We start from the raw sequence: 22609 nt of genomic DNA, 5'->3' as shown, positions 1-22609 counted from the left end.
ACATTTCCAAGTTTGCAGACAACACAAAGCTGGGGTGGAATGTGAGCTGTGAGGAGGTTGCAAAGTGGCTCCAATGTGATTTAGACAAGTTGGGTGAGTGGGCAAGAACATGGCAGATGCAGTATAACGTGGATAAATGTGAGGTTATCCCCTTTGGTTGTAAAAACAGAAAGGTAGATTATTATCTGAATGGTGATAGATTGGGAAAAAGGGAGGTGCAACGAGACCTGGGTGTCCTTGTACACCAGTCGCTGAAAGCGAGCATTCAGGTGCAGCAAGCAGTTAGGAAGGCGAAAGGTATGTTGGCATTCATTGCAAGAGGATTTGTGTACAGGAACAGGGATGTCTTAGTGCAGTTGTACAGGGCCTTGGTGAGACCACATCTGGAGTATCGTGTGCAGTTTTGTTCTCCTTATCTGAGGAAGGTGTCCTTGCCATTGGAGGGAGTGCAACGAAGGTTTACCAGACTGATTCTTGGGATGGCAGGACCAACGTATGAGGAGAGATTGGGTCGACTAGGCCTATATTCACTAGAATTTAGAAGAATGAGGTGATCTCATTGAAGCATATAAAATTCTAACAGGACTAGACAGACTAGATGCAGGGAGGATGTTCCCGATGGCTGGGGAGTCCAGAACCAGGGGTCACAGTCACGGGATACGGGATATGCCATTTAGAACCGAGATGAGGACAAATTTCTTCACTCAGAGGGTGGTGAACCTGTGGAATTCTCTACCACAGAAGGCAGTGGAGGCCAAGTCATTAGATGTATTCAAGAAGGAGAAAGATATATTTCTTAATGCTAAAGGGATCAAGGGATATGGGGAAAAAGCGGGAACAGGGTACTGAGTTAGAAAATCAGCCATGATCATCTTGAATGGTGGAGCAGGCCCGAAGGGCCGAATGGCCTACTCTTGCTCCTATTTTCTATGTTTCTATAATCCTTATCTAACATCCCTATTTGCATATCCAGCAGAGGTCACTGGATAAAACTGAGCAGTTGAAACTCTGGCTGACTTTTATTTTCTTCTCCTTAGCCAAGGGATGTTGAGGCAAATTTTACTACCCACTGAAGCATCAGGAATTAGATTATAAGTAGAGGCAAAAATATGTGTAGTCAAATATGGCAGAGAACATGCAAATCTTTCAATTTTTTTTCTTTAGTTGCCATATGGTTTTTGCATTGCAGCATTTAACCACTCCAGTAGAGAATGTCTCTCTTCACAAGTTAATCTGTTCAAAGCAAAAGCTGCTATGTCTCAAGTCCTTTGCACCAATGTTTCTCAGCCTTTGAAATTTTCAGGCATAGATTTACAGTTAGTAAATTTAGTGAACTTGGAATGTCAGTCATCTTGGGTTATTGAGGCTTTGATGTAATTAAGATTTTTTTTAAAAAAAATTATGCAAGGGGTTTTAAAATAACATTTCTATGAACAACTAAAGATACAATAACAACTCTTTAAAATTAAAGGTTGAATGTTAAATGGCTTGAGTTTAAAATCTATTGGTTCCCCATGAACGTCTGGATTAAGTTCTTTTATCGATGTTGTAGGATCTCCTTTGCCCCATGTAACATCACTGATGACATTGATATGATTGAACGATGCTATTTGCAGCAAAATCAAACTGCTAAAGGAGTAGTGTGTGTGCCTGTGCATTCTTAATGTACTTAGTCTTGACTGAATTTAGAATGATCAAAAGAGAAAGTTGAAAACTTGGAGCATTACATTCTTAGCTGTCTGAGATCTTTCACAGTACAGTGTGCAGCTTGATAATTCACTTTCAAACAGTTTGATGCACAATAACCATCTACATAAAGTTGATGTAGAGAAGTTGCCTTTTTATTATAATAAAATCCCAAAAAGGTTCTGTGCTTGATATTCTCACTGTTCAAATTTTATACACTGAATAATTCTGGCATGCAAGCTTCCAGTTTAGAGTATTACTGTGCCAACATTTGGCTCTTGGTGTTCACTGCAATTGTAAATTTGCCTGAGCTATTACACTTAAATATAAATGAATTATCTTTTTTTAATAAAATTTATCACCGAAGCAGTCAACTGACACTTTTGTGCACTGGTGCAATTTGGACCCTGGAGTCAGGATTTGAGCTAGTGTAAGAGAATAAGTGGGGTGTGAAAAGGAACACTTTTTAAAACAAAAAAAGGAATTTTTTCTTCTAAAATCAGTGTAATTTTTGCAAGGATTTCAATGACTGGTATTACATAGTACTTGTCGTAGACATACTGAGTTTCAATTTGATAATTCTAGAAATTACCTGATTTAAGAAACACTTATTAGAATGTTTATGTCACCGCAGTACTTGATCACAAAGATAAGTATAGATGAAGGGGGCCATTCAGCCCAACTAGCTCTTCCTTCCATACAAACCTATGATTCCCCAGCATTTTGAATGGCTTCTCAGCTTTTGCCTCTATACATTACCTGGAAGACCATTCCAAGTATTGATCACTCTTTGCATGAAGAGTTGCTTCCTGACATAAGCCTTGGGGAAGGAGTTCAAGTTCTGGGAATATTGGGGTTGTTATGGTATTTGTGAGCATTGTGGGGGGGGTGGGGGAGAGAGAAGGGGTCACTGCTTCCTAGAGTGTGAGGAGGGACTTCCTGAAGTCTAACAGGATTTTGGAGCATTGGGGTTGCTGAGATCTGGCTGTATTGTGGGGGCAGGGGCCTAGGAAAATGGGACTGAAACTACCATTGGCCTCATTCAAATCATCAAACCCCTCCCCTCCCCCCCTTATGTTCCCACATGTCGGGCATCTCCACAATCAGTTTCCTCATCATCAGCCAGTTCCTGTTGTCTTATTCTTGCCTTCAAGTGTACGTTTTCAGCTTGTTAAAATTAATGAACAAAAACTCATGGGCTGGGGCCGTGTGATTTCCTGAGTGCACTCCTGGGGTGTACTATTAGTGCGTTTACCAACTTACACAGCCTTTAACAAATTACAACATTGACTACTTTTCAAAAGTACTTGTAAAGTGCTTTGGGACGCCCTGAAAGACGAGGTCGAGAAAGATGCTATATAAAGTTCTTTAATAAACATAAATTTCCATAAATAAATTACCCCATAACATGCTGTTAGATTTATTGTTTCTGCAGTTTTGAGGATTCTATGTGTTTAAAAAAAATGGTTCAGGAGAGATTTTTCAATTTGAATGTACACATCAAAAGCATTGATTGACTCTAAACAATCTGTTTTCTTTCCAAACATCAACAAAAAAAACCCACTAACAGCTGATATTATTCCCACATGTTTTTCTGTGAGGAGTTTTTACTACAGTTGTGCTTTTCTATTACATTTATATAAGTTCCTCACTTGTCTGAAATAAAAGCTTTGAAAATTGGTCAGAATATAAAAAAACAGCAAAGAATGACTCAGAATAATAAGGAGGGAGAAATTAGAGTACGAGAGAAAGCTAGCTAGAAATATAAAAACAGATTGTAAGAGTTTCTTCAGGTATTTAAAAAAGAAAAGAGTAAGTAAAGTGAGCGTTGATCCTCTAGAGAGTGAGTCTGGGGAATTAATAAAGGAGAATAAGGAAATGGCGGATGAATTGAACAGATATTTTGCATCCGTCTTCACTGTAGAGGATACAAATAACATGCCAGAAATAATTGTGAATCAAGAGGTGAAAGGGAGGGAGGAACTTAAAACATTTACAATCACCAGGGAAAGGGTTTTGAAAAAGTTATTAGAACTAAAAGCTGATAAGTCCCCAGCTGACGGACTTCATCCTAGGGTCTTAAAAGAAGTGGCTGCAGAGATAGTCGATGCATTGGTATTAATTTTCCAAAATTCCCTAGATTCTGGAAGGTTCCCATCAGATTGAAAAATAGTGAATGTAACTCCTCTATTCAAGAAAGGAGGGAGACAGAAAGCAGGAAACAATAGACCAGTTAGCTTAACATCTGTCATAGGGAAAATGCTAGAATCTATTATTAAGAAGGTTATAGCAGGGCACTTAGAAAATCTCAGTGCAATCAGGCAGAGTCAACACGGCTTTGTGAAAGGGAAATCAATGTTTGACTAATTTATTAGAGTTCTTTGAGGAAGTAACAAGCAACTTGGATAAAGGGGAACCTGTGGATGTGGTGTGCTTGGATTTCCAGAAGGCTTTTGACAAGGTGCCACATCAAAGGCTACTACACAAAATAAGAGCTCATGGTGTAGAGGGTAACATATTAGCATTGATAAAGGATTGGTTAGCTAACAGGAAACAGAGTAGGCATAAATGGGTCATTTCCAGATTGGTAAGATGTAATGAGAGGAGTGCCACAGGGATCAGTGCTTGGGCTTCAACTATTTACAATCTATATCAATGACTTGGATGAAGGGACCAAATGTATGATTGCTAAACTTGCTGATGACACAAAGGTCGGTAGGAAAGTAAGTTGTGAAGAGGACATAAGGAGTCTGCAAAGGGATATAGATAGGTTAAGTGAGTGGGCAAAAATTTGGCAGATGGAGTATAATGTGGGAAAATGTGAGCTTGTCCACTTTGACAGTAGGAATAGAAATGCAATATATTTAAATGGAGAGAGATTGCAGAACTCTGAGGTACAGAGGGATCTGGGTGTCCTAGTACATGAATCACAAAAAGTTAGTATGCAGGTACAGCAAGTGATTAGGAAGGCAAATAGGATGTTGTCACTTATTGCAAGGGGAATGGAATATAAAAGTAGAGATGTTCTGCTACAGTTGTACAGGGCATTGGTGAGACCACATCGAGGATACTGTGTGCAGTTTTGGTCTCCTTATTTAAGAAAGGACATAATTGCTTTAGAGGCGATTCAGAGAAGGTTCACTCGACTGATTCCTGGGATGAGGGGGGTTATCTTATGAGGAAAAGTTGGACAAGTTGGGCCTGTATACAGTGGAGTTTAGAAGAATGAGAGGTGATCTTATTGAAACATATAAGATCCTGAGGGGACTAGAAGGGGTAGGTGCTGAGGGGATCATAGAATCATAGAAGTTTACAACATGGAAACAGGCCCTTCGGCCCAACGTGTCCATGTCGCTCAGTTTATACCGCTAAGCTAGTCCCAATTGCCTGCACTTGGCCCATATCCCTCTATCCCACGTAACTGTCCAAATGCTTTTTAAAAGACAAAATTGTACCCGCCTCTACTACTGCCTCTGGCAGCTCGTTCCAGACACTCACCACCCTTTGAGTGAAAAAATTGCCCCTCTGGACCCTTTTGTATCTCTCCCCTCTCACCTTAAATCTATGCCCCCTCGTTATAGACTCCCCTACCTTTGGGAAAAGATTTTGACTATCTACCTTATCTATGCCCCTCATTATTTTATAGACTTCTATAAGATCACCCCTAAACCTCCTACTCTCCAGGGAAAAAAGTCTCAGTCTATCCAACCTCTCCCTATAAGTCAAACCATCAAGTCCTGGTAGCATCCTCGTAAATCTTTTCTGCCTTCTTTCTAGTTTAATAATATCCTTTCTATAATAGGGTGACCAGAACTGTACACAGTATTCCAAGTGTGGCCTTATTAATGTCTTGTACAACTTCAACAAGACATCCCAACTCCTATATTCAATGTTCTGACCAATGAAACCAAGCATGCTGAATGCCTTCTTCACCACCCTATCCACCTGTGACTCCACTTTCAAGGAGCTATGAACCTGTACTCCTAGATCTCTTTGTTCTATAACTCTCCCCAATGCCCTACCATTAACGGAGTAGGTCCTGGCCCGATTCGATCTACCAAAATACATCACCTCACATTTATCTAAATTAAACTCCATCTGTCATTCATCGGCCCACTGGCCCAATTTATCAAGATCCCCTTATGGGAGAGACTAGAACCAGGGGCCACAGTTTAAAAATAAGGGGTCTCCCATTTAAGACGGAGATGAGGAGAAATTTTTTCTCTGAGGGTTGAGAGTCTGTGGAACTCCCTTTCCCAGAGAGCGGTGGAGGCAGGGTCATTGAATTTTTTTAAGGCTGAATTAGATAGATTCCTGATTAACAAGGGAGTCAAAGGTTGTAGTAGGTAGACTGGAAAGTAGGGTTGAAGTCACAATCAGATCAGCCCATGATCTTATCAAATGGCAGAGCAGGCTGGAGGGGCCGAATGGCCTACTCCTGCTCTTAATTTGTATGTATGTAAAATTCAATCTGCAGTTTATTTCAAAGTATTTTGGAGAAAGCAAAGAAACTCTTATCCTCCCAGGATGAGGGGACATGTCCTTCTATCCTTCAACTGTTGCTGATGCAGAGATTGAAAGCTGGGAATGAGGTAGTGAGGTAAAAATATCCAATTGAAGCCCAGACCTTTTGAGACAGGCTGAGGCCTTCAAGTAAAAATGTTAAATAAAGCACTAAACAATGCAAAAGACAATTCATTGAGTAAATTCTATTATTGTGAAATATGTAATTTTTATTTTTTTTAATTTAAGCTCCTATTTTGGAAATTAAGATTAGGTACTATGGGGGGAAAATGGTGGATGAAAAAAAAATTCTGACAAAGGTTAACACATCTGCTTCACAACATCACCCAAGGGCAGAATGTGGAACTACAGAGTCGCAATCTGTCATCTTAATGGGAAGATCCTATTAAAAACATGACTGGGCAGGCCCCACCAGATGTAGATACAATAAGTATTGAAAAACCAATAGATACAATTGATGTCGGACTTTTGAATGGTAAGCTGACAGGACAGTTTTAATATATAGTTGGATAGATATTCTAAATTGCCCTGTTGAGCAGCCATGTGTGTCTGTAAATATACAAAAGATAATATTACAAATAATGTGGTATTTGAAAAGTACAGAGGATGTTTCTCTGAAAAGTGTCGTTTGGTGGGAGCTTTTGCTGATGTTATCAAATAAGTAATTGTACTTCTCTCTAGTTTCTTCTCTCGCTTGCGCACTGCCCTCACACATTGATGCTGTGCAGTACTGTCCAGGTTTAAATTTCCACAGCAAATGTGATAAGGAAAGCAATTCCTTTGAGTCTCATAATTATTCTAAAACAGATGATAAATAGAGACCTATTGATTTATGATTTTGCAGAAGGAAATTGGTGCACTAGAGGACAACATATCAGCATTACTTTGCAAGAATTCCCTTAGTTCCATGGAATATGGCTCTCACTAATGCAAAACAAAGCACAAGCTATTGGTGGCAGTTCAAGAGCAGAGACTGGGTGTTCCATGGCATTCTGCCATATCACTATTTTGTGACCGTCTCAGTCAAATCATTATTTGAATATCATTGTATAACCTCAAACATTCTTGTGGCATGTGGTTAGTTACGGCAAAAAAAAGTAGAGCAGCCCAAGTATTTTTTTAAAACTACAGAAATTGCCTATGTGCTGTTATTGCCCTGGCCTGTAATCTGTGTACACATTAAACTACACAGGAGAAGGATGCAGGCGTTTTTGTAGTTTTGTCACCCTGCTCCCCTCCCCATAAACGAGCCCTAAAAAATTGTTGTGTCTTATCTTGGATCAGTCTATTTTCAGCTTGTAGTTGGGGAAAATTAAATTACCAAATGTATTCTTAAAGGAATAAGCAAGATTATTTTAATTTAAATTGGATTTATCCTGTTTCTGTCTATTTGAAATAACTTTTTATGGTACACCACATATTGATCGCACCAATGGTGATGTTAGTTCTGCTTTACCCAAGTTGGTGTGTTCAGAATGACTGGTGATATTCAAGAGCCTTGCAGTTGTTTCCTGACAAGTGAGAGGCATGGGAAGCAATTGCAAGAGTCCTGGCGTGTATCGGATGCTTGTGAGTTAGTAGCTCAGATGGGGCAGCCCTCCTGGTGGTAGAAAGTAGAGTCCACCCACATATGATGTCAAAAAATAGGAGTTCTTGTTGGCAAACGAGGGAGAATTGGGAAGATTGTTTTGAAATATTTAACCTATCTGATTTATCTTTTTTTATGAAGTGAATCTAGCAGTATTTCTTTATAAATTTAATGTATCTGTTCCTGATAATGGTGCTACTGGTTTTGGAGGGGAGGGGAGAGTGGTTGTTAGTAACATAAGAGTTCTATTATTCTCCATCTGGAATTCAAGAACCTGGCTTTAGTGGCACAAAATCCAGCCAAGTAAACACACTGTTTATCTTTAACTAATGAGCACTAATAAAGTTTATGGTATTGACCCAGTGTATTTTTCCATAGATTAGCAAACGTAGAAAATAGGAACAAGAGTAGGCCATTCGTCCCTTCGGGCCTGCTCCGCTATTCAAAATGATCATGGCTGATCGTCTAACTCAGTACCCTGTTCCCGCTTTTTCCCCCATATCCTTTGATCCCTTTAGCATTAAGAAATATATCTATCTCCTCCTTGAATACATCTAATGACTTGGCCTCCTCTGTCTTCTGTGGTAGAGAATTCCACAGGTTCACCACCCTCTGAGTGAAGAAATTTCTCCTCATCTCGGTTCTAAATGGCATACCCCGTATCTGAGACTGTGACCCCTGGTTCTGGACTCCCCAGCCATCGGGAACATCCTCCCTGCATCTAGTCTGTCTAGTCCTGTTAGAATTTTATATGTTTCAATGAAATCACCTCTCATTCTTCTAAATTCTAGTGAATATAGGCCTAGTCGACCCAATCTCTCCTCATACATCAGTCCTGCCATCCCAGGAATCAGTCTGGTAAACCTTTGTTGCACTATCTCCATGGCAAGGACACCTTAGATAAGGAGATCAAAACTGCACACAATACTCCAGATGTGGTCTCACCAAGGCCCTGTATAACTGCAGTAAGACATCCCGGCTCCTGTACTCACATCCTCTTGCAATGAAGGCCAACATACCATTCGCCTTCCTAATTGCTTGCTGCACCTGAATGCTCACTTTTAGCGAATGGTGTACAAGGACACCCAGGTCTCATTGCACCTCCCCTTTTCCCAATCTATCACCATTCAGATGATAATCTGCCTTTCTGTTTTTACAACCAAAATGGATAACCTCACACTTATCCACATTATACTGCATCTGCCATGTTCTTGCCCACTCACCCAACGTGTCTAAATCACATTGGAGCCTCTTTGCAACCTCCTCACAGCTCACATTCCACCCCAGCTTTGTGTCGTCTGCAAAAATGGAAATGTTACATTCCGTTCTCTCATCCAAATCATTGATATATATTGTGAATAGCTGGGGCCAAGCACTGATCCCTGTGGTACCCCACTAGTCACTGTCTGCCACCTGGAAAACGACCCGTTTATTCCTACTCTCTGTTTCCTGTCTGTCAACCAATTCTCAATCCATGCCAGTATACTCCCCCCAATCCCATGTGCTTTAATTTTGCACAGTAACTTCTTGTGTGGGACCTTATCAAAAGCCTTCTGAAAATCCAAATAAACCACATCCACTTGGTTCTCCCCTATCTATTCTACTAGTTACATCCTCAAAAAACTCCAGTCGATTTGTTAAGCATGATTTCCCTTTCATAAACCCATGCTGACTTTGTCCAATCCCGTTAATGCTCTCCAAGTGTTCTGTTATCACATCTTTTATAATAGACTCTAGCATTTCCCCACTACTGATGCTAGGCTAACTGGTCTGTAATTCTCTTTTTTTCTCTCTCCCTTTTTTAAATAGTGGGGTTACATTTGCCACCCTCCAATCCGCCCTCCAAACTGAGCAATAGACTTGTTTGTCCTTTTTTTCAAATTGGATAATCAGAGCATTGAGTTACATCAAGTCTACAGCACAGAAATAGATAGTTAGACCCAACTGGTCCATGTCAGCATTTATTCTCTACACGAGCCTCCTCCCACCCTACTTCATCTACCCCTATCAGCATATCCTTCTATTCCTTTCTCCCTCATGTGCTTATCTAGCTTCCCCTTAAATTTATCTATGCTATTTGCTTCAATTACTCCTTGTGATGGCACGTTCCACATTCTTACCACTCTTTAGGTAAAGAAGTTTCTCCTGAATTCCCTATTGGATTTATAAGTGACTATCTTATCTTGATGACCTCTAGTTTTGGACTTCCCCTACAAGAGGAAGCATTTTCTCTAAGTCTACCCTATAAATCCTTTCATTGGGCTGGAAATTGCTTAAAAAAAATAAAGGTGAGCTCAACAGCGTGCACCGATGTTAGTGGCGAAATGGAAGACGTTCGCACATGCAGTCAAATGCAAAAATCCAAAACTTGTTCCTTCTGGTTCGCCAGCTATGTGTCAGCTTTGCATTAAAGGGATAGCGCTGGCTAGAATGGATGGAATCAATAGACCAACACCAACTTGTTCTTCTGCCCAGCTGGAAAGTAACTAACATCACCCCAAAGCAGGTACTCTTTTTTAAAAAAATACCAGGTCTGAACCAAGTTTTAACAGCTCGTTAAATCTTAATGACTGCCAAACAACTAAAAATTAACTTTTTAAAAATGTGGAGTCTCATTACCCCTTATTTTAATAGTTTTTGGTCATAAAAAATCCTTTATTTAATTCTATTATTTCTTAACCTCTCTCTATCACCGTCTGTAACTGTTTTTACAAATGATTTTGGTGTGCCAGCTTTCATTTCCTGGATTTTATGTTCCAACTTGCAGAAACTGTTTGCAGCTTGTCAAAAATGCTGCAACCTGATTGGTCATGGGGAAAGAATGATCCCATTGCTTCTCCCATGGGTCCTAGCTTCACAGGAGCTAACACTGGGCTCCTCTCCGCTTCCTATTAGAGGCAGTGTATGCAGTAAAGACTGCAGTAAGTTAGTGGGTTAGTATAAATCTATGGAGCGGCGAGCACAGTTTGTTCGCTGCTCCAAGCAATTTCTGGGCCATTATCTTAAAGACCTCTATCAGGTCACCCCTCAGCCTTCTCTTTTCTAGAGAAAAGAGCCTCAGCCTTTCCTGATAAATATATGCTCTCAGCCCTGGTATCATCCTTGTGAACCTTCTTTGTACCTTCTCCAATACCTCTATATTCTTTTTATAATATGGAGACCAGAATTCTGTGCCGTATTACAAGTAAGGTCTAACCAAGGTTCCATACAAGTTTAACATAACTTCTCTGTTTTTCTATCCCTTTAGAAATGAACTCCAGTGCTTGGTTTGCCTTTTTTTATGGCCTTATTAACCTGGGTCGCTATTTTTAGTGGCTTGTGTATCTGTACCTCTGGATCCCTTTGCTCCTCTACCTCATTTAGACTATTAGTATAATTAGTGAATTGTGAACCTAATCAATACACATGTAAGACAAATTCAATCAAAGCATCAGAGTAGTGCGGTTTTAAAAACTGGAACCGTTCTTGTTTTGTAAATGTTTGAACCAACCGATGCTCAGTTTTCATTTACGTTTCAAATATTTGCAGTCACAAGTGTGATACAGTAATTGTCTAATTAGATTTAATCCTATCCATTGGCTCACTGTTGATTTCCATGTTTTTTTTTAGCAATTACTCTGTTGTCATGGAAGTACATTTAACTTGATCTACCTTTCAAATTGCAAGAAGGGAGAAGATTAATGCAAGCCTGAAGAATTTTTATCCATTTTTATAAACAAATGCATATTTTAGAAGGGTGGAGCACCAACACAGATTTTGTGAAGTGGTGGGATGTGGTTTTGTATCTGCAATTTCTCCTGCACCACTGATTTCCCGACCTAAGCCGTCAGGAAATGCACATGCTAAGTGATACAGTAATTGTCTAATTAGGTTTTATCCTCTCCCTTTGATCACTGCAGGTGATTTGATTAAATTCTGTTTTGAGGAGGCAGAGTCTGGGACTCCCTGGAGGCTAATTTGAAATGGTGTTGATGGAAGCTTGGGAGTTGGATTTGTGACCCAGTGAGAGAAAGGAAACCGGACAGGGGGAGGGAAAGGAGGGATTCTTGTATTCTGAGATTTTAATCTTACTTAAATTTGTGAACTTCAAGGTAATTGTATACTCCCTGCATCTGAATTTAATTTTGATAAATATAGAATGTTCTCTGATCAAGATTTATTTAATTCTCTGTAATCTATTTCTCTCACGCGCTCTCATGAAAATGACACCCTTAATCGATATTCACGTATAATAGTATTTGTAAGTGATTTTCAATTGGACTTGCACCTTGCATCATCCGGAGTCCCTATGCACATTGCTAACCTGAATTGTAATTGAATTTTAATTTGCTTCCATTAGTGTCAACAGTGTATTGAATTTCACCCCAAATGTTTAATTTCCTTGGTCATTATTGAGATTCAAAGAATGGAGAAAAAAGTTGCATTTGTAGAGGATATGTAGTAACGGGTTCAGTCCAAACACGAAGACTGACCAGTTCACAAGCAGATTATAGAGGGTGAAAGACAGATATGTGTGTGTTAAGAAGCTGTAATCCACTATCGAGTATGGTTTATCATATTGGGTTCTGGGGACCCAATAAGATCAATCAGGGGTGCAATGGGACCTGAAGGGTCATGACAGCATGCCTGTCCCAAATGGACAGAAATCTCAAGAGCCCTGACTCAAAAATTCCATGAATTTTCTTTTTTTCTGTAATTGTTGACTTAATCCCTATAACATGTTAAAAGCAGTCATTGGCTCTCAAGTCTGAAGGTGTTGCACCAGTAGGTGGCATTGTAAACGTAACCAATTGGTTACAGTGTGGCTGAACCTAACATAATGTGACAGCCCCTAACTGAACACAAAGGAATCTCAACCATTGCCAGCTTTGGTAAAAAATGCACTAACGAGAAGGGAAGTCATGAATTGTCCAAGTTTGCAACCCCTACCCTCACCTGATGAAGATTTTGGCCTTAACTCCTGCTAAGCAAGAAGCTGAGGCCCTATGGAAAAACCCTCTAATCCTGCTTGCCCTGAAAAATTGAAATTGGACTTGGCTACCCGTGTGCAACATCACGGGAGACTGACTAGTATAAGAACATAAGAACATAAGAAATTGGAGCAGGAGTAGGCCAATCGGCCCCTCGAGCCTGCTCCGCCATTCAATAAGATCATGGCTGATCTGATCCCAACCACAAATCTAAAGAACACAAGAAGTCGGAGCAGGACCCGGCCACATAGCCCCTGGGCCCTCTCCGCCACCCACAGGGCATTGACCGATCCGAACTCAGCTTCATGTCCAATTTCCTGCCCGCTCCCCATAACCCCTAATTCCCTTTACTTCTAGGAAACTGTCTATTTCTGTTTTAAATTTATCTAATGATGTAGCTTCCACAGCTTCCTGGGGCAGCAAATTCCACAGACCTACCACCCTCTGAGTGAAGAAGTTTCTCCTCATCTCAGTTTTGAAAGAGCAGCCCCTTATTCTAAGATTATGCCCCCTAGTTCTAGTTTCACCCATCTTTGGGAACATCCTTACTGCATCCACCCGATCAAGACCCTTCACAATCTTATATGTTTCAATAAGATCGCCTCTCATTCTTCTGAACTCCAATGAGTAGAGTCCCAATCTACTCAACCTCTCCTCATATGTCCGCCCCCTCATCCCCGGGATTAACCGAGTGAACCTTCTTTGTACTGCCTCGAGAGCAAGTATGTCTTTTCTTAAGTATGGAGACCAAAACTGTATGCAGTATTCCAGGTGCGGTCTCACCAATACCTTATATAACTGCAGCAATACCTCCTTGTTTTTATATTCTATCCCCCGAGCAATAAAAGCCAACATTCCGTTGGCTTTCTTGATCACCTGCTGCACCTGCATACCAACTTTTTGATTTTCTTGCACTAGGACCCCCAGATCCCTTTGTACTGCAGTACTTTCCAGTCTCTCGCCATTAAGAAAATAACTTGCTCTCTGATTTTTCCTGCCAAAGTGCATAACCTCACATTTTCCAATATTATATTGCATCTGCCAAATCTCCGCCCACTCACCCAGCCTGTCTATATCCCCTTGCAGGTTTTTTATGTCCTCCGCACTCTCTACAAAAAGAACGTTAATAGCAGAAGATGGTTTCGATCTATCGATCTCTGGGTTATGGGCCCAGCACGCTTCCGCTGCGCCACTCTGCTAATAAGATGATAGCACTGTATTCTTTGGACAGCTTTAAGAAAGGACAGGGGTCCCTGGGAGTATTTTGGAAAATTTACAATGCAGTTCAGAGTGAACCGACAGCAAAAAGTGATCAGAACTCAGTGTGTAACAAATTTTCGTCATTTTTTTCCCCCAATAAAATTGGTAATCTTTCTTGTTCTTCACATCTTCTGTTACAGTTGCAAGTAATCATTAATAGAGTTTTAAATAAATAATTGCTTCATTGTCTCAGGAACGTATAGAGCAGAAGATTGAAATGCCAGGAATGTAGTCTAAAAAATGAAAATTATTTTCCTTGATGGTGGGGAAATTTTTAGAAACGATAATCCGGGACAGAATTAGCAGTCACTTGGACAAGTGTGGATTGATTAGGGAAAACCAGCACAGATTTGTTAAAGGCAAATCATGTTTAACTAACCTGGTAGAGTTTTTTGATGGGGTAATAGAGAGGGTCGATGAGGGCAATGCAGTTGATGTGGTGTATATGGACTTTCAAAAGGCGTTCGATAAAGTGCCGCAAGGTAGACTTATTATCAAGATTGCGGCCCATGGAATAAAAGGGACAGTAGCAGCACGGATACAGAATTGGCTAAGTAACAGGAAACAGTAGTGGTGAACGGCTGTTTTTCGGACTGGAGGGAGGTGTATAGTGATGTTCCCCAGGGGTCTGTACTAGGACCACTGCTTTTCTTGATATATATTAATGACTTGGACTTGGGTGTACAGGGCACAATTTTCAAATTTGCAAATGACACAAAACTTGGAAGTGTGGTGAACGGTGAGGAGGATAGTGATAGACTTCAAGAGGATATAGACAGGCTGGTGGAATCAGCGGACACGTGGCAAATGAAATTTAGCAGAAAATTGCAAAGTGACACATTTCGGTAGGAAGAATGAGCAGAGGCAATATAAGCTAAAGGGCACAATTCTAAAAGGGGTCCAGGAACAAAGAGATCTGAGGGTATATGTTCACACATCGTTTTTTTTTATTATTCGTTCATGGGATGTGGGCGTCGCTGGCATGGCAAGCATTTATTGCCCATCCCTAATTGCCCTTGAGAAGGTGGTGGTGAGCCGCCGCCTTGAAGCGCTGCCACAGTGCTGTTAGGAAGGGAGTTCCAGGATTTTGACCCAGCGACGATGAAGGAATGGCGATATAATTCCAAGTCGGGATGGTGATTGAAAGTGGTGGGGCAGGTTGAGTGCAGTTTTAAAAAAACCTATCGGATCTTGGGCTTTATAAATAGAGGCATAGAGTACAAAAGCAAGGAAGTCATGATGCACCTTTATAAAACACTGGTTCAGCCACAACTGGAGTATTGTGTCCAGTTCTGGGCACCACACTTCAGGAAAGATGTGAAGGCCTTAGAAAGGGTGCAGAAGAGATTTACTAGAATGATTCCAGGGATGAGGGACTTTGGTTGTGGATAGACTGGAGAAGCTGGGGTGGTTTTCCTCAGAACAGAAGGTTGCGAGGAGATTTGATAGATGTATTTAAAATCATGCAGGGTCTAGACAGAGTGGATAGAGAGAAACTGTTCCCATTGGTGGAGGGGTCAAGAGCCAGAGGACATAGATTTAAGGTGATTGGCAAAAGAACCAAAGGTGACATGAGGAAAAACCTTTTCACAAAGCGAGTGGTTAGGATCTGGAATGCACTGCCTGAGGGGGTGGTGGAGGCAGATTCAATCCATGGCCTTCAAAAGGGAACTGGATAAGTACTTGAAAGGAAAAAAAATTGCAGGGCTACGGGTATAGGGCGGGGGAGTGGGACTAGCTGGATTGCTCTTGCATAGAGCCGGCGCGGACTCGATGGGCCGAATGGCCTCCTTCCTTGCTGTAGCCTTTCTATGCTTCTATGTGCACTTTGAGAAACGGTAAACTGGAAAGTTCCAAAACAAACTGTGGTAGGTTCTTGAGTTCTGGAAAAAATAATTCCTTGCTGTGTTAAAAAAGGAATTGATGGTTGTCAAAGCAGTGAGGTCAAAGTCTACCATGGTGAAACTGTAACCAAGTGAACGTCTGGTCTTCAGGAGGAAACATGGAGATCGTTGATAAAGAAAAGGCTGTCAATGCTGGAAATCTGAAATACAAACAGAAAATGCTACATATACATAGCAGGCCAGTCGGCATCTGCAAAGAGAAAAGACCTTTTTTCCCCCAAATGATAACTCGCCTCCTGTTTATGCCCAGCTTTTTATTTTGTTTTTTTTAGACATCATTGATATTTAATGTTATTTTCTCGTATCATAGGCTAAGCATCTCTAAACTGCCGAGGTTAGATTACCTCTACGTTTTACAGAGGTGCTTAACTATTGTCTCTGTTGTGTCGTCCATTAATAAACCACATATGAAAAGACCTAGAATCACTTAAACAGCTGCAGTACCTTTCTGGAAGGATGAATTAAGATGTGCTGAATGGCCTTCCTCATCCATAATGATCTTTTGAAAAGGACGTGGCTGTGTGGGAAAGCGTTCAGAGAAGAGTGACTAGGATGGTTCTTGGATTAAATTGTGACGAGACACTAAAAGAATTAAACTTCTTTTCATTGGAAAAAGGATTGAGAAAGAATTTCAGTCTCTTCAGGGCAGCCAATCAATTTTCAAGTCACATACCAATGTGTTAAAACCATATGATTCCAATAATAGAGCTACTCAGATGTCAGGAGTAGCTTTATTATTGTAATTACCTGTACAACAAACCACTAAATAAAAAATTACAACTCGTGCTCCCTCGCTTTTCTTTTTGCTCATTCTTGCTCTCCCTTTTCGAACAATTTTATATATTTTGTCCTTAAATATTTGAAATGCTTTAAGTACCAATTTTTCTTTTGTACTTTCGTGGTCCCACCATCCATGGCTCTGAGATCCCAGTCATTTCCTGATTCACCAGCCATAATCCAGGGGTTAAAATGATCAAAAGCGTGGATAATGTAGATTAAATAGGTTGCTTATATGATTACAGAACTGGAGGAGGTAATACAAAATCAATGAATAGACTGATTCCCTCCAGAGTAGTAGATTTGTCTCTAACAGCTGTTAAAGAATAAGCTGTATGAATATCTGGTTAAGAACAGCATTGAAGATTACTGGGACAAGTATAAACTTAAGATAATCAACTACTTTGTGAGCAGCATTGCCCTGTGTTTCTGGGAACATAAAAATGTAATTTGTGGAGTTAGTCTGGTCAAGGTTGAATAATGTAGATTATAATATTCTAGAGTAATCCAAGATAAATTAATATTCTAGAGTTTTACCATATTGCCTTGGGGGAAGAAATTTCAGTTCTTCATCTTTCGAAGGGGCCACTCACCTCCCTCTGTAGATTGACTAAGTTGGATGGGAATCATGATGAAGCAATTTGCATATGTCGGAATTTTGGAATGAGCAGCATGGTTGGCCTTTTTTATTACGTGTACTTTCCCACATTCTTAAAGAGCAGTCCAGAAGAGTTCTTTTACATAGGTTAGAATATGTAGTATACCAGATTATAAAATAACAAATGTTGTTCAGTTTTTGTTGCTTTAAATTCTTATGAAGTGAAAAGAAAATCCAAATCCAGATAGTGATTTGTCTCCTAAAAATCAATGTGCCTTACCTTCATTGGGTTTGAATCTAGCTCTGTAGCCATCTAAAGTTCACATGCATGTGAACACGTGTAGAGCACCCCCCCCAAAAAAAACAAAGGTAAATACTATTCTGAATTGTTTAGCACAATGGATACACTTGATGTCTCTTTTTTTCCTCTTTGGGTCTCTCTGTGCCAGTAACTTGTTTGAGTGCTTCAGCAACGCTGCTGTGAATTGTGGCCTGGAGGACTCGCTCTTCCTCCTTTCTCTGTCTCTTGGAAAGTCTTTGGCTGTTACTTGGTGCCTCCCTGTAGTGGGGTGATTGAGAGCTGGGCATAGAAAGGATCACAAGTACTGGCTCATATCTTATACCCTGTTGCACAGCATACAGTGGTTCTAACTTGCTACAGCACGGTGCTGTCTTATAGTGTTCTAAAACTTAAAGTTTCATTGCTAAACACAAGTTTCTTTCCCTCAGGTGCTCACTTTTATTGAATGCTTGTGAAGTATAAGTCATAAGGAATTGATTGATTTCTATTCATGTAAAATTAAAATAACAGATGATCTCATTGCTGTTAATGCATGTTCTGACTACCTTTAGTGTTTTTATAATTTAAATAAGCTTTAATAACTTCCAATTTTAATAATCTTTTTAAATTTATTACGATTTGGTTTTTAAAAACATTTTTCAGTGCTGGACCAAAAGGCGATAATGTTTATGAATGGAGGTCAACGATCCTTGGCCCCCCTGGGTCAGTGTATGAAGGTGGTGTGTTCTTCCTTGACATAGTGTTTTCAGCAGAATATCCTTTTAAACCACCCAAGGTAAGGGGACTTTTATCATGCAGTACTTCATTTGTTTAGCTCCTTTTTATAATTTGACAATACCGCTGGTTTACTTATAACTTGCTGTCATAATTTAAAATTGGTCTAAGCTTGTTCTGAAAGCTATGCCAGAAGAACCACTTCTCAATGATTGGAGTTTGAGAGGAGTTTAAACTTTTTAAGACTAGCCCCATCCAGTTAACATTTTTTTTAGCCTCATTTCAGATCCAGGTCTAGCTGTACTATTTCACATGTAAATGTAATATACTTGTAACCCGTTGACTGAACTTCTACAATTACAACGTCTGAAAAAGTAACTGTTGTAGATTCACTGTTCACTGATTTTTTTGCTAGTTGCTTCCTCTCCTATCATGAAGGCACTTACTCGTACAGAGGTACGATTCAGTGCATACCGGGCACTCTCTGGTATCACGATCTAATGGTTATTGCTCATATGTGAGTCTAAGCAGTGAGTGCCTGCAAGCTATTTGATTCTGGGAGGGCATCACAGCCAAGCCAGATCTTTTTTTCACACCTAACTTTTACACACAAACTCTTTTCAACAAGTGTTGCTGGATCTTGATCAGAAATGGAAACTCTGGAAACCAGTGTGTCCGTTTCCCCCTCTTCCCCCCCCCCCCCCCCAAACAAAAGGCACAAGGTCAATTTTAACATTTGTACCTCTGTACAGGCTGAGATCAGTTGACACAGCATAGTTGTAGATTGAGTTTGAAATATTCTTGATCTCTATGACACAGTGCTACATAAGGCCATTGAGAAAACTTATTTACAGGTTTGGAAAATTTTCACTTTTTATCAAAAGTTGGACTTATGTGCACAGTTCCTGTTAAAGGGAGCCATAACATTATTTTCTCCTCCTTTGCACCCTTCCCCAGATGTTACAATTCTATTCCATTCCATTTAATGGGGCTGTATTTGGGTAATGAGAGGATATAATGTAATTGAAAAAGATTCCAGGCTCTGCTTTGGTAGTTGATATTGTGCTGCCACTTTTAATCAGTGTAAATGTTGACACATTAAACTATATTGATTGGATACAGTGTTGTGTTTTGATTGCATTTGGTTGCTTTTTGCTGTATTTGACTGACATATGAATATTGTTTCTAAATGATTCTGAAGCGCTGCCATGAAGGATTGCACTGAAGCCTGTATGAGAGTAATAATAATAAAAATGTTGACATTTACTTTGCATTTTGGAAAAACGTCAATAAAGACTGAAATGGCTTTTCAATGTAAATGTCTTGGATTTACATAGTGTGGGGAATTAAATCTCACGTTTGATTTGGTCTCTGAAATTGAAAATAATCTGGAGCTGAAAGCACAGAGGTGCTGGTAAATGAAGTGGCTTTCAGAGTTTGAGACACCTCCTGGCTTGAATCCCCAGTTGTAACCTACCCACAACTCAAGTCCACCTGGACTTGTAACTCTTGCTGAGTGGCAAGAGGCTGTTCACCCATGATTTGGTTGGTATTCTGGCAGCTGGGGTTGAGTTCTGCAGATGTATGGATAGGCAGGTCTCAGGTGCAGTTCTGTAGTTTCAGTGCTGTTACTGGCAGTTTTGTGAGAGGATTTGGTGCAGATAACAATATATTATTGGGCTATAAAACTATACTTACTTCAAAGAAAACACAACAAACAAAGTTTATTTTTAAACGAAAGACCGGGGAGCTTTATTTTCCTCTGTTTGCAGATGTTATCAAAAATGTGGGAGGATACTACTTTAATGTCATACCTAATTTCTCACTAAAATTAATGAATGTAGGAATATAAATGACTAGATGCATGATGATATTGTCAATTATGGAAATAATAAAAACAAAACCATGAAGTGTTGCTTGTGTTCTGTAGTTTCACTTTTTTCCCCCCCTTTTATCACTAAAGCCAAATAGGGTAATTCTAACTGTGTGAAACATGGCCTTGTTGTGACAGTTACAATGGTTTAAAGTTTATCACTGCTGTCAAGCCTATTTTTTTTTAAAAAGTGACCGATGGTTTGAACATCCTCAGAGATTACGACTACAGCATCTTTTTTTAAAAGTACAGTAAGATCAGAATAATTAAACGGTGCTAGCATCAAATTTAACTCGCAATTTAGAGCAAGGCACTAAATTTAAGCACTGCTCTTGAGGGAACAGTGTATCATAATGTCAGCACCAGTTAATGAGATCTTCATTATAATGCTGCCTAGGACTGATTGTTTCCCAAGCGCTGTTATAACAAGGGTATAGTGCATTTTTATGCAGCATTGATAGAATTTGGAGTGTGGATATGCTTGTGTAAGTTGCCTAGGATATTTCGCTATGTATGGAGTTACAAAACTATGGTTCAGTTGAGGAGATGCTGGAAACCAAACCTGGGCTTTCATAAATGTCTGCACAACTGAAAGATTGATTTACATTGCTGCATATCCATCAGCTTGTATTGTTAATATTTGGCTTCTGGAATGAACAAATAGCGAGGGGTGATGTCAAAGCCTCGTTACACCGCTTCAGTGCATTATAAACTGTCTATTATAAAATAACTCAAAGTTTTTTTTAAGAATTGCACTGTACTGTAGACATACGAAGATCATGCAGTGGGAGGGAGGGAAAGAAGAGAAAGACTTAATGACTGTTGTGATCATGAAAGAGAATTAGGACCGACATCCCTGAAACAGAACACTAATGACATTGTGATTTATAGAGTATAACAATGCTGCTTTATTTTTAAAGAGTGCTAAATGGGTTCTTATGTATAACAGTACACTTTGTAGTTTGATTTACTATGTCTGTTCACAGGCTGTGAGAATAACTCTACACACGATCGAAACATAAATGATCATTAGCCACGTTTAGTAGGGCTGCTTTTGATCTGTAACTGTGATCATAACACTGTATAATGGAAAACATTGATATCCACCAACAGGAGTTCTCACAAATGAGGAATTTGTCATGTGTGAATTCCTGTTAGTCATAACTACTGTCACCTCAAGTTATTTATAATCTAAGGCACATGCACCTACTGTCTTGCTGTCCTCTGTTTGAGTATGTTTCTGGAGAATATTATTGAGAGCACGTTAATGATAAATGGAGCAAGCTTTCTAATCTTTCAAGTACCTGTGTTAATTTTTAACTAAAATTGACAGGTGACTTTCCGAACAAGGATCTATCATTGCAATATCAACAGCCAAGGAGTGATCTGTCTGGATATCCTGAAGGATAACTGGAGCCCAGCACTGACTATCTCAAAGGTTCTTCTGTCAATTTGTTCTCTTCTAACAGACTGCAACCCTGGTAAGAGGAATTTCAAGCTGTAATCACATCTCATTTGTTCAGTTCCAAACATGGTCCTGTTGTCATCGCAAAGATAGTGTGGTCATGTGGTTATTCTGTAGTGGGGACGGAGATTGTGGGTTGGGGGGGACGGGTAAAGATATCGGACATTATAAGTAAAGGCCACTTGGTCCATCAGAGTTACTTCTTCCACATAACATACACAGTCAATTCTACCATAGATTCTACCCCACCTATTTGATCTCCTGAGGGAAAATTCTTAATTTCTTCTTAACCTCCAAAGTTAATCAAGCAAAATACAAGCATATCTTTCTGTTTACAATTTTGTGAATACTGAACAATAGAGTATCAGAGAGCAGTTGAATGGGGCAGCATGTTGGAGCTCAGTTTTTTGTGCAGGGAGTGCTGGTATGCAGGTTCATAAGTGATTTCCTGCACAGTGAGTTCTCATTCTTTGCCAAAGGGAAGGTGATTCTGCATGGATAGAAAAGGAGAATTGAAAGATCAGACATTCTAGGTAACTCAATGCATAGCATTGGCAGATGTCTGAGAAGCAGATCTCCTTGAGTCTTGATGCAGGGGGGTATGTGCAGGGGGAGACTTCAAAAAGGAAAAGAGAATGGTCAAAAAATATATTGTAACAAAACAAGATTTGAGTTAATAAATGTAAATATCTGATGAACAAGTTAGCAAGTTGTAAACATGATTTTATCACCAACATATCTACTGATGTTAAGCTGTATAATTTTTTTTGAAAGTGTTGACCATTTTTATTAAGTGAGCCTTGTGTTACATAAATATTAAAAGCTCAGTAGCTATAGAGAATAAACGTGGAATATAAAGCCATTTATTTAAGTTTACACAATCACATTTACCTGATGACATAAATTTGTCATCTTCGCTGGGACATTGCAGTTGGCTTCAGTATCCTTT

The 22609-nt window shown here is 39.7% G+C and overlaps 2 protein-coding genes across 2 annotated transcripts in view; both read left to right on the top strand.

Annotated features, from left to right (window-relative positions):
• The window catches only part of rpl15 (ribosomal protein L15), a 499976-nt gene that overhangs the window by 406306 nt on the left and 71061 nt on the right, over positions 1–22609 (top strand). The gene's annotated exons all lie outside the window — the stretch shown is intronic.
• Positions 1–22609, top strand: part of LOC137340496 (ubiquitin-conjugating enzyme E2 E1-like) — an 81412-nt gene that overhangs the window by 55124 nt on the left and 3679 nt on the right. Inside the window, exons 3-4 of the mRNA XM_068002976.1 lie at positions 18251–18383; positions 21529–21676. Of these exons, the coding sequence (XP_067859077.1) occupies positions 18251–18383; positions 21529–21676 (281 nt within the window). The remainder of the gene's footprint in view (positions 1–18250; positions 18384–21528; positions 21677–22609) is intronic.

The sequence above is a fragment of the Heptranchias perlo genome, chromosome 2 (genome assembly GCF_035084215.1).
Source record: "Heptranchias perlo isolate sHepPer1 chromosome 2, sHepPer1.hap1, whole genome shotgun sequence".
NCBI lineage: Eukaryota > Metazoa > Chordata > Chondrichthyes > Hexanchiformes > Hexanchidae > Heptranchias > Heptranchias perlo.
Note: the sequence above shows the minus strand (reverse complement) of the source record. Positions and strands in the feature narration are given on the sequence as shown.